Below are 18,629 nucleotides of genomic sequence, written 5' to 3'. Positions count from 1 at the left end.
ACCTTAGGACGAAGGTCATTAAGCTCAGGAGAAAGCTAATATGACTTTTTTTTAGTGCATTTTAATCCCACCCCCAAGAAAGTTGCCAGTTTGTCTGACAAATTCACCCTTAAGGCAATCCTGAGAGGAAGGTATGTTGCTAATTACAATGCAGCCCTTGGAAACAGCATTTCCCATCAGATAATCTTACTTTGTTTTTCCTGTCAGTATTTTATACTTCACGTGTGCTACTCTGTAGCCTGTCTAGTAGCACCTGCTGTTACTACTCAGCACAAGAAGACCTCGTCCATGGCGATGAAGGCAACCCGTGCCCCACACAGTTACTTCAATTCTAGCATCTAACCAAAGAAACTCACTGAACAACATAGGCAGTTTTTCCTGTTTATTACATGGTTTAGCTAAGCTGCTAAATGTCACAAAGTTCAGTTCAGGAAAGGGTAACATGGTTGCACGTGAAACACAAGGTACAGCATTTTACAGCACAAAGGTGTGAAAACTTTCCAAACTGGGTAGTTCAATAAAACATTTCATTAGTTCTCATCTCTACAAAATTCTGCAGGTTGCCTTAAGTGATGGATTTCCCAATATACTGCTCTTAAACCATTTTAATACAAAATGCTTTTTTGCAAAGAAGAGACTATACATCCAAGCAACTCCAACTGCAAATGGTATGCAACCTTTATTAAAAAAAAATCCAACTTTATAACATTCATAGTGTTTCAAAGAGTCCTCAGGAAAAAAATGGGAACTAAGTTCCTCGCCTGGCAATGAGTTAAAACGCCTCAAAAACACATCACAGTAAAATTAACTTCCATATTCTTTGCCTATTAACCTTCGAATATCTACTACCCTGGTTTCAAAAACATTGTGTGGCCATATATAATACAAACACCAAGTGTTTCATGCTTCACTTACACTACCTCAGAGTTTATCCATCACCTTTTATTACAATAGAATACATTTTAAAGACACCATATGTCATGCATCCTTAAAATTATAGTGAGGGCCTCCGATTTTCCAGTTTTCCTTACATGCGTTACGGGCACAAAATCACAAATATTTTCAGCTGACAGTTTAATATGCTGTATCAGGCAATTGTTCTAATGTTAACATATTTCTGATCTCCATACTATTCCTCTGGGGGTTCGCTCAACCAACACTGCGGTCACTAACATGCATGATTAGAGGCGCTGGCGAGGCTAATGCAAATAGGCACAGATGAGCAAATGTACACAGACAGTGAACTTCAATCAGTCAATAAGCATTTTCAAGTGTGTATACACTCATGTAGACACATAGACACACACAGCAGGTATCTTCAAAATATTTCAACAGTTTATAAGCATGAAAAGAACATACAGGATGGCCTTACATGTTACCTGGCTTTGTAACTAAACTTCGAAACTACTTTGACTCTTCCTATTTTTTGTTCCAGTGTAACACTCAACTATCCACAAGCCTAGAAATCAGTCTGTTTGGTGAACATTGATGGATAATCACTGTGGTCATCAATATACACACAACAGGAAAATGTCATTGCATTCAATCAATTTACTGAGTGGACATCAAGATTTACAATAGAAACACCAATGAGCATTTACATTTCACAATCAATGTAAGATTGGATTTGCTTGGATTGCAGTTCTTGATTTGTCTAGATTTCAGTGAATCTAGGATAAATCAGTACATGTAAATACTTGGAGCTGTTTCATCATGCTAATTTAACAAACTGATTTTGAGCTTAAATATGTACCAACTAATTAATATTCTTGTCCCAACTGTATGACATAAAGGTTTACATACAATTCTATAGGAGCCAGTAACTTATAAGGCCACACCACAAACACCATCCTTTGTTCTTCGTGTTCTATATACACACACAGATATTTACGTAGGCACACCCACATATACATCAAGTCCTGCAAATGCACACAAACACCTACACACCTGTATAGATATATGGCCACCATAGAAACAACTTAGTAATTCAACAGTGAAAATATATGGATTTATCTTTTAGGGCTATTTTTATACATTTTCACTCGCATTTTCTTTCAAAAATGAGGCTTTTGGACTTCAGTGTTTTTAAATAGGAACAAAAGCACAGCCAGGCACGGATACACCGTACGTGAGAGCAGAGTACCCTTGCTGCCTAGCAGAGGCCTCACAGGCAGGGCGCTGGAGCTGCTCAGATGTTTGCAGAACATGGAATCTGATTCTGAAATGTTAGGGTGACCTCATATGTGCATGCAGGCGTGTGTACAGATGGGTGGACCTCAGACTTTTAGTTCAGAAACCTACAACAGGACAGACCCGCTGCTGAAATGGTGAGTCAAGACAATGACTTTCGCATAGCTTCCAAATTCACACTGAACACCATGTTTTGTGGATCACTAGGTTTTGAGCTTCTAAAATGCTGAAAGCAGGGACCTCTTTGTAACATCTTTCTCTCTAGCTATGTCTAAAAAAACTGTAAACACAAATGCAAAGCCCGAAAAAGGTCAACACAGCACAGTCTACATTCAGAGGTTTATCAGCAGGAGAAAAGCGTGTGACTTCTGTTGGATGGTATCCTCTCCTGCTCAGAAGGGCATTCTTAAAGTTCAGTGACTAATGATGTATAAAGAATTCTAAAAGTAGCCATGTCTTAAGTGACTGTAAATTATACATTGGGTTCCACCAATGAACTGGTTGCTGCTTGATGTTTAAAAGTTCTGCTTTAGTATAATAGAATTATTTCCTGCAGAGAAAGAGATCTCAGCGTATGCTATTTCAATCTTGGAGGGACTTTAGTTTCAAAAAGTAAATGAGATATATGGCCCTTGAACAATCCTTTAATAAAAGTCATATGTTCAAAGATGAAATGCTGTGGAATAGCGTCTCTCTGGAACTGCTTGAATGGAAAGTTGGCCACAATACCTACTGGCAATTAGTCCAAGTCCACTCTCTTTCTGCTGTGTCTAAACAAAGCCGTGGGCTTTATAGCAATTGGCAATACCTGCTACTTACACAGAACAAACAGCATTTATTGGGCTTCTCTAAGCAGTGGTTGTCCATAAGACTGGCAGCACAGGGGAGCTGAAATTACTGGAGTTTATATTTTTGTTCTGGACCATCTGACCCACTGCTTTCTTTGCATTTTTGACAGGTTAGTCAAATACATACTAATCTTTTACGGGCTCAACTATATTAAGTAATGCATTTTACAAAGACATAACACTGCCACAGACAGCATAGGCATCCTCCCAGATGTTTACTGTCTCAGCTAAGACAAGGCAGCCCTTTGATCTCAGCAGGAGTCTCTGTTCATGTCTATTGGAAACAGTTTTAAAATCTGAAGTCTGGAACAGGTATGATTATTTTCTGTCCTTTCAAGATGGAGGGATCAGTCTGCAGTTCTCATATAACACTCCAGAGAAGTGTCCTCCTCTCTAACAGACAGGATAATGAGACACTAATTATTACTCGGCTAAATTTTCAAATGCTGGTAGGTTGCCTGGACGTTTTATTTTTCTTCTTCAGTCGGAATATTTTATTCACTTGTCAAGTGAGATAGTAACATAGGTAACTATAAGCCAGATGGGAAAATTTGCCAGTTGAACAGTCTATTGAGGGAAATAAATCAATAACATTTGAAACTGTATGACAAGGGAATTCCTCTCCATCTTGAATCAGGCATTTTCAAATTGTTTTCAAGAAAAATTTTGAAAGAAATTTCAAGTAAAAGGCTCCAAATGGCACCATACATTTTAAATCTGTCACCCTACTGAGATATGTCAAGCCTGGAGAATATAAAAATCCATGCTTTGTTAAGTTTTAAATTGTTAGTGTTTGAGCTAGTAAAAAGAAATGGTCACGGGGTATGCTCTAAATACAAGACACCATACACATTGATTTCTAACATCCAGATCTAAAAATAATTGTTTTCACGTTTAAGCAAAGCTGACTTACACTTTTGAAAATAGAGAACTAGAAGAGAGGAATTAGTAGGTTAATGTTTAACAGTGGGTTATAATCATAGACGCACTTGGTTGACACAAAAGGAGTTTTGCATATGAAAATTTCCCAAACAAGAAAAGAATGGCGCTGTGGGTATCTGGGGGCCTAGCGTACACAAGCACCATTTAGAAGAATTTCAATTCTCAAACTGAGTTTATTCTTTGAAACAAAGTACAAGTCCAATTAAATTTTTTTAGGTCAAAAACTTTATGCATTTGAAAAAAATACATATACATACTGTTGCTGTTGTAGGGAAGCATTGTATAACTAATAATAATGCCAAGTTCTTCAGGTTTCCATGTAGCTGACACTATTTTTTAGAAAAGATAATCTTGAAAAATAAAATCCATGTGTCAACAAAACCAGTGGACATTCTTACTGTCTAACATTAGTCTTTGGGAGAGGTCTCCTACAGAAGCCCCTTCTCCTTCTCAGACATAGTCACTCAGAAAAATTGTGGAGAATTTTTGCATTATCTTTCAATAAAATAACCAAAGGCCATACGATTTTTTAAAAAGAGTGTACCTTTTAGAAAAATCATGTCTGCTACTGTTATTTGAATTTGCTTTATATTAAGTACAGACAAATTGTTATCTATATGTCTGTGATGATTAAAAATAAAACTCATTTATAGAAATGGTGACTCTGTAATGTTGGATGGTTAGGGTGGTTCTTGTACTCAATATTGGATTCATATCAAATTTACCTGGAACCAGACCTTAGTCATAAAATCCTCAGCAATGGAGCAAATATTGTATTCAAACTCTCCTCAGTTACGTCAAATGGAGGAGACACTTAAAAAATATTCTTTCAAAGAAGAATATCATGAGTAGAAAATGTTGGCATACTTGCTTCTGTAGGACTGAATTTTTATGCAAAACTCTTTTGTGTATTTTGCTGTTAGACGCTTGCTTAGGAAATGGGAAACCTTGATCCCATCACAAACCATACATATCGCTCCATTGTGTCTTTTACATTGAGTCTCCTACTGAGTCCAAATCATCCGATGAGAGGGGGCGGTACAGGTCCTGTAAGATGAAGGGCAGGACAGATTCGTTTACTCATCTTTCTCGGGTTCCCAGCTGCTCTTGAGGAGCAACTTGGAAAGGGATGGGTCCTTGGCTTCTAACATCATTAGAACTACTCAATCAAATTTGGATAAGAGAGAAGATAACACAGGCAGAGTGATGATTTCATTTCAGTGGCACGAGAAATATTTCTTTCCTGAGCTATCAGGGGCTCCTGCCTTCCACTGTGTCCAGTTGAGTTATGGCCCCCGCTGCCAGCCAAGACCAGCTGTGCTATTTTGTGTCTAGGCAATTCTTCTATGGACATTTTCTTCCCATTCTGGGTAGAAGAATATGCTTACCTCACAAAATAATTTATCAGACGCAGCAGCTGGCATCCAGGATATTCTGGGATGTAACTCCAGTGTGTTGTTGCACACAGTGTAAACCCAACACACACTGCCCTTTCATAGTTTTATGTTTGGGGGACTGGAAGAATTCTCAGTTATCCCCATCCCCATCCCATCCCAACTCTCCTTCTACTTTCCAACCCCTTCTCCATCTCTTCCTGTCTTCTTCCTGCCTCTGTCTGCTACTACATCCCAGTGTCGGTAGCCAGGCAACCAGCTCAGCACCAGCAAGAGTATCTACAGTTGGCTTTTTTCCAGTTTTGTGCCACCCACTCCTACAGCATCTGATGGATCGGCTAATCTACAAAAGCCAGTGATGTGGGAGTGCGATGGGGAAACTTCATTCAACCTACACCACACAACATGCTTTTTCCTTGATGTCTTAAGAAAAGGGACCAAAAAACATTCATGGATGGGGAGAGATCCTCACAAACTGACTTCTGAGGCCAGGCAGATGCCTCTAGATGGCCACTTAACTAACTGTGCTTTGTGTAAACAGGAAAGGTCCTTGGTCCACTGTCTCCAGTGTATTTATAAAATCTGACACGCAGACTTGTCTTTCATATGACTATTCTAAAATGTCAAAAAGAAGTAATTTAGAAACATGATCTTAAAGGGAAGGAAAACAGCTTATTAAACCATAGTTAACATAAGTAAATACAGATTTTTTTTTTACTTGTAAAAATATGCTATATATCTTAATATTCCTCTTGCTTCTGATCCTGTATTTTAAGGTGTGTGTGAGTGTGTGTGTGTATGTGTGTGTTTGTGTGTCTGTCTGTCTGTCTGTTTGTCTGGATGAATGGCTTTGCCAACTCATTTTCTGGGTATGTTACTAGGCAACACAGAAAGAAAAAATTGGAAGTGGCTACTGTTTTCTAATTTGCAATAAAAGGAATTAATTTATTCTTTGAAGTGTCTTCTTCTAGCTCGTACTATCCCTCACTTATTTCAGTATTTCCTGCACAGAAGTATAGCCAACCGTTTGAAAAGAATATTAACCAAATTTGAAACAGGAACAGTTTTTAAGGCTATTCTGGTCCCGTTTTGACAGGGAGGGGTTATTCAATGCAGTTGTCTACACACAAAGATGAAAGCTCCTCTCACCAAAGCAGCTGGAAATGTCTCCATGGTACATAGACGGAGGGTGTTCATAAATTCAAAGGCTTGAAAACAGAACCATCTTTGAATGCATGTAGCCAAATTCAAAAGCCTAGAAACTAAACCATCTTTGAATGCCCTCGGTATCCTGCTTACAACATGTGTTTAATAAATGTTTTCAGATGGTGATAAACTCTCTGTTCCCCTGAAAGTAAATGAGAAAAAGTTGGCTTCCTCAGCGATAGCGCTATCCTGGTGTTTTAAATGGCAAGGTGAAAAAAAAAAATCTGTCAGAGAGTCACACCTGTTAATTACTTCTGAAGCACTGCAAAGTGCTAATTACATAAGTCAATGTGGCTACAGAGCTGGATGAAATCTTTCTGCCTCAGTGGAATGAAAAATCCCACGGAAGCTGAGAAGAAAAGGATGCAAATTCTGGCCTCATTCTTCTAGTAAAGGACAACTGAGCAGAAGTTCTTATGCCCAAGAAACACCCAGGGAGAGAAGATGGCAAGTCTTCCAAATCATCTTGAATTTAGTCTCAACAAGCAAACCTGAGATATATCAATAAAGAATGAGACCTGAGTTCAATGGATCCAAAGATATTTTGGTTTCTGTGACAGGTGTGTTCTCTGAAGCACACATACACTTCAAGAGAGGATGTTCCTGAGACATTCTCTATGCCAGATCTCTGGCTGTTTCTAAGGAATGGAACCTTGCAGGCTAGTATTTGTGAGTACAGAATAGCCACATTGGCTCTTCTCTCACCTAAGGATAATCTTTTAAGGTAGTGAATGAATGTGGCCAATTCTATATTGAGTAAGTTTATTAATGATTCCTGAAATCACTCAGGATGTATGACAGATCTCTCTAATTAAAAAATGATCCCATAATTAAATAGAGAAGCAGATACAAAAATCACAGGCTTGAACAGACTAAACAAGCTCCATTCAGTGCCAGAGAGAGCTATTTGGGGCAAGAGGTTCAAAGTGACTACAGACTGGCTGATTTCTTTTTGGCCCCCAATGAAAAAAGGCTGATGGGTTTTGGCAGCCTACAGATCTAACTTGTGTAGAAAACTCGAAAGAGAGGGACTTCCATATTTGATGAGCTTAAATTTATCGAATTTAGAAGTGTCATTTAAATGCATAATAAGAGAAATTAAACTAAAAAATTCTGATGTTTAAAAGTCTCTGAGGTATCTGTTTGCTGAACTATTTCAGTGGGCACTATCATACAAGCCACCTAAGGAGATATATGTCCCCCATCTCTTTCCTGAAATCAGGACTCTGAAAGGTCATCTACTTTTTCCAGTATGCCTTCCCCTTTCCCTTTCCCAGATCGTCTTATCCTCTGGCCTTAGTATGACTGGAATGGATGAGCAGTCTAGGGAGTGAGTGAGGGGAATATGAGTAGTTTCTTCATTCCAGAAGGTCACCCCCTTGCTTAGCCTGGAGAAGTTAACACTGTATCCAGTAACTTTTACACACTTGTCTCTGAGCTCAGTTAATTTCTCTGTTATTACACCAGGGGCCAAAAATAAATACAAGAAAATGTGCTCAGTGTGGGTCCATTCACAAAACCGGTATCGACGTTCCCATGGCCTACTGCATGGGTTCTCCAGCGGCTCTGGACCACCCTGCTTGCTACTGAGAAATTCCCTACTAGGATGCTGCCTCCATGGTCTTTTCCTTTCCCTTAAGAGGCTGGTGACTAATGGCAGTATCTAATGACACTAATTGCAACTAAGGACACTCGCATACATAATAAAGTAGGTGCAGTATGAGCAAACAAGAGGGTATTTAAAACTGAAGCAGCCACTGTACATTCTACTCACAATTAAGACTGGCCAAGAAATTGGAAAACCTGGGTTCTAGCTGACCCATAGCAATGGCGAGTGAACCACAGCTGGTTACCCCGTGCCCTAGCTTGGTCATTCCCTCCAGAAAAGCAGCACTTTTTGCTGGCACCCATGCCACTCTGCACCGACACCTAGACAGATCTTAAATAAAAGGCTTTCTCATGTCCTTACCCTCTGCTTCCTCAGGCTTCCTGGGCTGGTGGGTGACGGACTTGGTGACTTGCCCGAACGTGGAGTGGAGAGCTGACTACCAGGGGTTCCATTAACTGGAAATAAAAGGAATCACACACAGAAAATTAGCACATTAAAGAATTTTCATGACAATTCATCTTCTCAGGGAAATCAACAGTTAGAGAAGGGACATCAGCTAAAAATTAGACCCATTATCTGATTCGTGAAGAAAAGCCTTAGGGAATACCCATCCTCGGACATTCACTGTTCTGTTAATCTTGTGTTTAATACAATAGCAGGTTACATAATTTTTTTTTTAAAAAAGTACTTTGCACAATTTCCCAGTGATGGCTTTATCTGAGCCAAGAGAAATTTTCATGAGTATGTTCAAGGCTTTGAGACATCTTTTGGTATGTATCTTTAGTTTAGTTACCCAGTGGAAAAAAATGTTGAAACAGCTCACAGGTGGTATTCCCACAGACTTGGAAAAAAAAAATAGAACTGTGTGTTTTTATAATTTAATCACTCACTTTTACACATTCCTATATTCATTTATGTCCTGTCTAACCTCCACCCCCCACCCCCCAAGCCAGATTCTGATGGGTCTGCCCCAAACAGGACAAAATAATTGCCCACAGATGCTGAGAAACCCCCTACAGTTTGTCTTTGTTGCTATTGAATTGATAAAAAGCTGCCAACAGGTCCCAAACTCTGGAATTCTACCCAACACTCAAGTGGCAAACACTGTCAGTAAGCTGAGATGAAGCCACAGAAGCAGGCAATTCTTGTCTCTAACTAGCACCACCTCTGAGAACACATACCCCCCGAAGACATGATTTTATAAAGATATTAGAGGCTGCCACTCTTAACTTGGCAACCCCGCAGATGCACAGGGAGGGAAGAATCAGGCAGGAGAAACAGACATTCTGGAGGATGCCCTGAGGGGAGACCCGTCAGTGCATTCCACTTACCTTCTATGAGTTCTAACATGGACACAGTCTTAGTGTTTGACCTGACAATAGCCAGAGCCCGAGCCTCCTCTCAGCACCAAGCCCCGCACCCGCAGACAAGGGAAGCAGTTGGATTAGCTAGGGACAGCTAAGGCTGCTCTGGGAGCAGGCTGAATGAGATGCAGGATTCATCAGCAGATGCCTTTTCCTGCGTAAGGCTGACGTCTTCCCAGCGGCAGTGGGAGGTGCGGGTTCTGTCTTAGGCTACATCAAAGGTGTCAATTAAGCCTCATGCCAACGCGTTGCCACCGCAACCCCCACCAGACACACACTAACTCCTCACTCCGGAAGTCCCAGCTGGCTCAGTCCTTTGCACTGAATCATGAGGAAGTGCCTCTGGGGGCAGGCAACTCAGTGACTCATACAAGAATCAAAATGATAATAACTCGTCCAGAGCCCGGCAAGTTCCAGGTGATAAGGAAACACAGAGGTCTACGAGTTTGTGACCCCCCCCGCCCCCACACACACCGAGTTCTCATAAAAACTTAAGCTCCTTGAGCCTTTACTCATCTGCTCTGAAGACCTTTAAAATGCCACATACTGCACTAATTGGTAGTTTTTCTTTTGAAATATACTGATGACTATTCTTAAAAACCTTTTTTTCCGGGGGGGGGGGCGCGGGGGATGCATTGTTTATGGATGTTGTTTTGTTCATAGCACAACAGCAAGCTGTGAGTGTTTTAGTTTGCTTGCATGCTGCCGGTTGTCTTTATTCAATGAGTTCTGTGGTTATGGCTTACTGGACTGGACTTCCCAGACAGCGATCTCTAAGGGAAGAGCTAGGGAACAGACCAAGATTTCCAATGTAAGTAGATGCAGAACCCACACTTACCCAGGGAGGAGATGCTGCCCCTGGTGGTTGACTGGAGGGCACCCTTTATTAAACTAGCATTTAAATCGCCCACTTTGACTCTGCTTTACAGCTAAGTCATACTTAAAGGCTACACAGACTGATGGGGGAGAGGGGAAGGGGAAGGGATGAGGACGAATAAGGAAGCAAACAGAAGTGAGTCTTTTTATATTAGAAATTCTGGTTTGTTGCTGTTTTGGGTGCTAGGGATGGAATGGGGGAGGGCACACATACCGGTGGGCATTCTCTGAGCAAACCCACACAAGAAATTTCTGTCCAGCAAGTGCAGATGCTGTAGGTAGCGTAGCTTATCGTGGACTTACGTTCTGTACACCAGTCAATGCATTTGAACCTTGAAAATCTATCATCTCATCTCACTCATGGTGGTTTTATGACACAGGCAGTGTTATTTTTCCCCCGTTTCACAGATGAGGGAATTGAGTCATAGACAATGAGCAGTTTGAAAGCTGAAGACCGAGACCTAAACTGCACAATCCACAACCTACATGCCTTCCTGTTCTCACCTTCCCTCCCTGCACCAGACTTTCAGGGAAGTCAGAGAACCAATCATTACAGTGCGGTGCTCTGAGAGGGGAAGCTTGGGATGCTGTTATTGGAATTCCTGACGAATGGGGTCAAGGTCAGCCGGGCAGCCCATGGAGAAGTCAGTAGGAAAGGAGATGACCACATAAGATGAGGAGATGAGTCCAGAGGACCATCTGTGTCAGAGACAGGCTTGGTGAGGGGCAGGCAGCTTAGCTTACTGTAGAATTATGTTCCCTACTCCAGTCAATGCATCTGAACCTTTAAAATATATCATCTCATTTGACTCATGATGATTTTATGACATAGGCAGTATTAATTTCCCCCATTGTACACATGAGGGACGCTACCAGCCGCAGAAATATCAAGTAGGAATTCAGCTGACTATGGCAAAGCTAGAAGAGTCAGGGGTTTTTCCAGAGGAAGCCAAGGCTCAAGGAGTATTGGTGTTATTTGGCTTTTGAATATATCAGCTGTTTTCTGCTATGAATTGCATGTGCACTATTATAGCTCCCCCAATGGATTCTTCTTCCTAAGAACTGACTGTGAATTGATCATTCTTTGGACATAGCTTTTCCCAATACAATTAAGGTATTTGGATAACAGTCACACAGGTAAGACTTCCTTCTTCCAGGCTTTTTGTTTCTCTTTTTCAGCATTAGAATCAGATATCTCCTTTAGCATCCATGGCTAGGACAAAAAGCTCTGGACAAAAGCAATTTATCTGAGATACTTCTCAAATATCCAAGGACTAACAGCAGACAGAATAAACATTCCAGACCACCTGCTAGTCTCCTGAATTAAGGCAAATATTCATACAGAGATGCCACCTAGGCCAGGCAGACATTAGGTACATAACTTTGTTTCTTGTGCAAATTAAGCTCAGATCTTCCTTTCTTACATAGCCTTAGTAGTAGTTATCCCTAGACTTTCCTTTTGACATTTAACTCAGAATGAAAGGGCTTTTTGCATACCAGGTACATCAAGCTGTGACACAGGCTGCCTAGCTACCCCCACCTTGCCAGATAACGATGTAGTCGAGTTTTACAGAGACAGTTATGGCTTCTAAAGAGAAATAGGCAGTTATATTTTACTCATTATTTATACTAACATTGTAGGCTCCTAACTTTTACCTAACCACTTCTCAGAATGTAGTTTGAGCACATAAATTCACTTTTTCTGATATATTAACTGATTTTAGCTCTTAGTTGACCTTGCCACCTTTAACCACTCCCCTTTTAGGTTGTAAAAGAAAACCTGACAGTCACTGCCTGAGCTAAACTCTTCTCTGCCTTTATGACTCTATAAGAATTCAAACCTAGGATGACGAAAGAGCTAAGATGAGGAACAAAGACGGAAAGAACTTAGAACAATGAGAGGACAGGAGAGGAAGGGACAGAGAGGAGCTAAGTATGAGAACAGGACTGAAGCTGTGTAGAGAGATTCTGACTTAGAAGAATAAAGTGTATAGACTAAAGAGCTCGGTGTACTTAGATTCATTCGAGTATCCCTCAGATTAATTCTCACCGCTAGCAGTGTCTCTTCTGGAACTCTGGGAAAAAGACTATTAAAGACTGGACCCCAATAGTCTTTAAAGAGGGAATGGAGTCATAGACAATGAGCTGAGTTGGAGAGGGAGCCGCTTTGTGAAGGAAGGTGAAGGACTGCTGAGTACGCTGGGTACTGAAATGCATGGTAAGGAGTTTGGTTGGTATTCAAAGGACAATGAGAAGCTATTGCATGATTTTCAGGGGAGCCAAGGGTCCAGATTTGCACTTTATGAACACTCTCAAGAGCTCTTACTTTGCCAAGAATGGATTAGAGGGGAACAATAAGGCTGTCCCTTACAATAATGTCAAAGCAGGCCAGCAAGATAGGCTCAGCAGGTAAAGGCATTTGCCACCAAGTCTGAGGACCTGAATTCAACCCACCTTCTCCTTCAACATTTCAGACAGAAGATCCTACATTTTCTTAATAATTGGAACCACAAATTCAGGGTCTCATTTCAATCAATCAGAACACGCAGTACATTGCTAAAACTCTTATCTGTAGGAAGTTTATTATCGAGTATGAAAGTTCCTAAAACATCCTAGATTTTGGAAACAGTTAACTAATTCATTGCTTCTTCTAAAAAGCCTTAGATTCTGTTTGCACTAATGAAGAGACTTTTTAAAGAAATTTTTTTTTCTCTTTTCAAGTGGATTCCTAAAGCTCTCAGACACCAGGTACCATGTGAATAGTTTTTACCAGTGAAGCTGGTAATGACATTAGACAACTCTCAAAGCAAGACTCGTTGAGAGGTAAATGGCTTCTTCTTTTCCTTGAGTAAATATTTTACTGTGTCCCTGACATGACCAGATACAGTGTTTAAAGGAAGGAAGGAGGAAGTAGAACATGCTAGGAAAGTGGATCCTAGAGGGAGAAATGGGTAAGTGTGGAAGAAGTGGGAGAATCTGCAGGGAGGGCTATGCAACACTAAGGAAGTGTGGAAAGTCATATGGAGACCTATTTTATAGGCTAATTAAAATGTAATTTTAAAAAGCTGAAACAAATAGGGCATGGTAGGGGCTAACGCTCGTTCAAGAAGCTATAGGTTACTAAACAAAACTTCTAGTGTTGATATGGAGTCTTTCCCAGGAGCTGTTGGTTAAGGAAGAGCCACTGGTACCCTAAATAATACAGGCTATTGCCATTGACTTGGTTGCCCTCTGGAACTTGATGGTAAAACCCTGTTGCTGATATCACTTGCTATGGATGCTGAATATAGGTATACCAAGCTGGATCTGACCTGGAAGCTTCCTTACTGGTAGCAAGCTGTGCTGGTTTGAATGTGAATGGCCTCCCTAGGCCCACATATTTGAACTTTTGGTTCTTAGTTGGTGAACTAGTAAGGATGGATTATTAAGAGGTGTGGCTTTTTTGGAGGAGGTGCATCACTAGGGTTGGTCTTTGAGGTTTCAGAAGCCTACCACAGGCCCATTCTCCCCACCTCTGCCTCTATCTTGCTAATAGCATGTGCATTTTCAACTACTGCTCCAATGCCATGCTTGTCTACCATACCTGCCACCGTGCTTCCTGCCCTAATGATCATGTATGAACCCTTTGAAACTGTAAGCAAGCTCCCAATTAAATGCTTTCTTCTATGATGTTGGTCATAACGTCTTCTCACAGCAACAGAGAAGTAACTAAGACATTGGCTTTCATGGTGCTGGAAGGTGCTATGCAGGCTGCTGGGGAAGAAAAGTCATCACTCACCTGTGAACCCTTTGAGCTACAATAAGATCAGGCCTGGCACGATGTGCCTATTGTGTGATAGTGGCATGCATATTACGGGAGATAACCAACTACTTTTTAATGGGATTAGAGGCTGTATCTCAGGAAGGAACTCTTGTCTGGTACCGTGAACCGAATCAAGAGCTGATGGCCAGGGAAACTGTAGGCCATGGGGGGGACCCACTACCATCATTTTGCTAACAGACACATGATGGAATTGCAGTCTAAGTAGTCATGTATATATGCAATGCTTTCAGCCTTCCTCAGAGAAATTTCTTATTGCGCTTAATGGAGGGACTCATAACTGGTTAAAAAAGCAAGCCTCAGGAACATCCTAGAGGAGGAGACAGAAAGAATGGAAGGCAGAAAGATGGAGGATGGGGGTGGGGGAAGTGCCAAAAGGGTACTTTTTGGACACAACATGGACATGGTACCCACAAGCTCACTGCAGCTGTTGTTATTCACATAAGACTTGCACAAGATTATGCCTGTCAACATTTCGTCATGGAAGAGGGAAGGTCTTGTGAGGTCCCAGCCCTCCTGAGGGACAACTGACAGTTAATGGTTACTAGGAGAGAGGGTACCACTTTCTTCAGTTCCATAGTCCTGGATAAGTTTTCCATGTTCCAGTAAAGAGCTCCCCACTCCCACTCATGCAAGCAGCTCTAATTAACATAACGGGCCACACATACATAGATGTAAAAGCAGGATGGGAACTTGCTGGGGAGAAGAAGGGTTTTAGCAGAGGGGGAGGGGATGACAGAGAGTAATGGACTGAAAATGAGTAAAGTTCATCATATACATATATGAAACTCTCAAGGAATATTTAAGCAAATAAAAATTTTGGAAAATTAGGTATGCCTATAAACTTAGCAGTCATGAAACGGATGCAGGAGAATCATATTTGAATCAGCCTGAGACACACAGTAAAATCAAGGAAACCCTGGGTCATGTGAGAAGACCCGGGAGAGCAGAAGGGCATGAGGGTGTTCAGCTAGAATCACTACACACTGGAGTTGGCACATCACCAGGAATTAAAATGAGAATCGGGGAGTAAAAAACCCAACACTTCTGCAGAGTGATGAGCATGGCTGAGAAGTCCGTACAGGAGACAACTGAGGGCGTCTATTTGTCTCCAGGAGAAGCAGGACGCAGAGGTTTGAACAGACTCGCATGATTTCAAAACACATAGGTCTCCTGAAGTAACATCAGTGGTCAGGTGAGTCTGCCCTAAGTCAGTTCTTTGGACCAGAATCAGAGTGCACATGGACTTTCGATCTGTCTTTTCCTTTTCTGGAAACCCAGACCTAAATGTTGCTATAAAAGGTGGACACGAAGGAAGGATAGAAGGAGAATATATAAACCACTGTGGGTGTTCTACAGTGTAAGAGATGTTAAAAGAAGCTGCATAGCAAACCCACTCCATAGGTACTATCACCTCAGCTGGAATCCTCCACCCCGTGTTTGCTGGAATAACTAAGCTTAGGCAGGAACAAATAGCAGCCATGGTTTCTTAAGGCTTTATGCACATTTGAAGATGTTTGTGAAGTGAAGGGCAAAGTACCTGTAGCTCCCTTTGACCCTCAGGACTTTCCTCAATTTTTTTTTCTTTACTAAGTATTTGCATTTAAAGTTTCTGTCTTACCTTCAAACAAAAAGTCAATCAGAAAGTTTTATCAACATCTTACCAGAGTACAAAAATATGTATATTATAAAAAACTAGAAAAATGTTTAGTAATGAGAATATAGTACTTACAATTTCATGAATTATAATGAAAAAATTAAATTATTACTTTTACTTCAGTAGGGTCTTGTGGTATTGTATTCCCCCAAATATTGTGCATGCTAATAAACTTATCTGGGGTCAGAGACAGAGCAGCCACAATATTAAACATAAAGGATAGGCAGTGGTAGCACAGGCCTTTAATCCTAGCATTCCAGAGGCAGAAATCCATCTGTTCAAGGATACAGCCAAGCATGGTGACTCATCACGCCTTTAATCCCAGAAAGCGAGCCTTTAATCCCAGGGAGTGGTGGTAGAAAGTAGAAAGGTATATAAAGCACGAGGACCAGAAACTAGAAGCATTTGGCCTGGTTAAGCATTTGGCTGGTTAAGCATTTGGCTGGTTAAGCATTTGGCTGGTTAAGCTTTCAGGCTTTGGAGCAGCACAGTTCAGCTGAGATTCATTCTGGATGAGGACTCAAAGGCTTCCAGTCTGAGGAAACAGGACCAGCTGAGGAACTGGCAAGGTGAGATAGCTGTGGCTTGTTCTGCATCTGATTTTCCAGTTCACCCCAATACCTGGTTCAGGTTTGATTTTATTAATAAGAACTTCTAAGATTCATGCTACAGGGTCTTGCTAAGTAGCTCAGGCTGGACTGGAATGTGATCTTCGTGTTCTCAGCCTGTTGAGGACTAAGATTATAGTATGAGCCACCAGTCACTTCAGAATAGAATTTTCCTAAGTAAAAATAAATGTCCAAGTGATAGCTTTAATAGTTATTGCTCCATTTACCCGTCAGACTGCGTATGTAAGTTTCAAGCTGTTTGCTGTGATGAAAAGTTCTGATCTGTCCTTTTCTTCCCTTTATTTTTTAGTTGCCGCATGGGCACAGGTGGCATGGACTCCACTGGCCATCTCCCTGTCATCTTCTACCACAAAAGTCATTTAGCTCTGGTGTTGAAAAGGCCACGATCAGTGAAGGAAGTGTATCTGTAGGTCCCCAGGGTGGCTGCCCAAGTGAGGCTCCAGCTCCTGCCTTAGACTGCCCCTGACTTCCTGGCACAGAGGCTAATTGCCCTGTGTCCATGGCATGCCACATTATCAGGGTGAAGTAGGAAAGAAGAATAAGAAATCATATTGACACCGGGCGATGGTGGTGCACGCCTTTAATCCCAGCACTCGGGAGGCAGAGCCAGGAGGATCTCTGTGAGTTCGAGGCCAGCCTGGACTACCAAGTGAGCTCCAGGAAAGGCGCAAAGCTACATAGAGAAACCCTGTCTTGAAAAAAAAAAAAAACAAAAAAAGAAAAACAAAAAAAGATCATATTGACTCATGAAAAACAAGGATGGTGCTGTAATAGTGTTAGAATTAGAATTCAAAATTAAAATTTAGGTTAAAATTAGAATTTAGAATTCAGGTTAGAATTAGAATTTAGGTTAGACCTAGAATTAGAATTTCCCAATTCTAACTTCATAGGTGAGATAGAGCTTTGATGGCTACAGAGAGACCATCTACTGGGGGTGACGGGAAGGAGGGATCACCAGGAGCCGAGGTGAAGGGAAAGGAGACATGGCCCTGCCAGTTCATTTTTAAGTACGTATTTATGAGAATGTGTTATGATACCTCCACAGTTCCAAGTATTTCTCAGTTCATTCATGCAGTCAGCATCCACCCAGAAGGTACCATGAACCCGATATGTTAGAAGAGGGACGTTTTGTGTTTCTAACCGTTGATTCCAGGCTGTGGTTATGGAGAGCAGCTTAGGTACCACAAGCATCATGGGTCAGCATGGCTGAGGACAAGAAGCCCCTTTGAGCCTCCTGCCACCAAATGAGGCAGTGTATCCTCCCACCTCAGCCTGGGAGCCAGACTCGGCAACTTAGTCATACAATCATGGCGAACAATCCCAGGCAGCCCCCAAAGCCATGTGGTCTTGCCTGCTTGAGCAATTACTCCCTAGTTGTATCCTCGCTGTGGGGCCCCTGTGAACTCCTTGCTATCTGGCTTCTAGAGTGGACCACCTCTGTCTTCCCCTCCACCTCCAGCTTCCTGAATTTTGAGCTATTACTTCCCTCACATAGTTCTCTATATTCCTCTGATCTACTCCCAGAATGGCAGATGTTCCTCACGGCTCCATTTTCATCTTTGCAAATCTCTAGATGAGGCAGAAGAACCTTACATTTCTATTGTTTAAACAATTGCTTTCTGCCAGGGTCTACGCTCTCAGCTCAAATCTCCTTACTAAAGCAGTCACTCATGCTTCCTGACATGTCCACAGCATCACACATTTCTCATGTCAAAGTGGAACTCTACCCCTGCCCCCCCTGGACAAACGGAACCTGTTTCTGAGTTGCTCTCATTCTCACATCTGGCTAAATTCATTGGTTCACAGCCCTTTGAAGTTTTCTTCCATTTCTAACAAGGTTTCAGGTCTGTTCTGCTGATTTCTCCCCAGGGTGACTAAAGAAGCCTCCAGAGCCTCCCTCCCTTTGTATAGAATTGTTCAGCTCAGCTTTGACAGCCCTTCTAAAGACCTCTTTCACCTCCTAAGACCTACAACAAGAAACATGCCTTCACAGCCCTGTGCAATCTGACATGTAACTTAGCATGTTTTCCAGACCTTTCTAGAATTCCACTCGTGATTTTGTTTTTCAGAGTGTCTCATTGTGTAGCTCAGGAT

The 18,629-nt window shown here is 41.5% G+C and overlaps 1 protein-coding gene across 1 annotated transcript in view; it reads right to left on the bottom strand.

Moving 5' to 3' along the window:
- Dclk1 (doublecortin like kinase 1) overlaps nt 1-18,629 on the bottom strand; it is a 302,407-nt gene that overhangs the window by 67,403 nt on the left and 216,375 nt on the right. Inside the window, 1 exon segment of the mRNA XM_037206606.1 lies at nt 8,550-8,644. Within this exon segment, the coding sequence (XP_037062501.1) occupies nt 8,550-8,644 (95 nt within the window).

Source organism: Peromyscus leucopus, chromosome 6 (assembly GCF_004664715.2).
Source record: "Peromyscus leucopus breed LL Stock chromosome 6, UCI_PerLeu_2.1, whole genome shotgun sequence".
Lineage (NCBI taxonomy): Eukaryota > Metazoa > Chordata > Mammalia > Rodentia > Cricetidae > Peromyscus > Peromyscus leucopus.
This window is presented reverse-complemented; position numbering and strand designations above follow the sequence as displayed.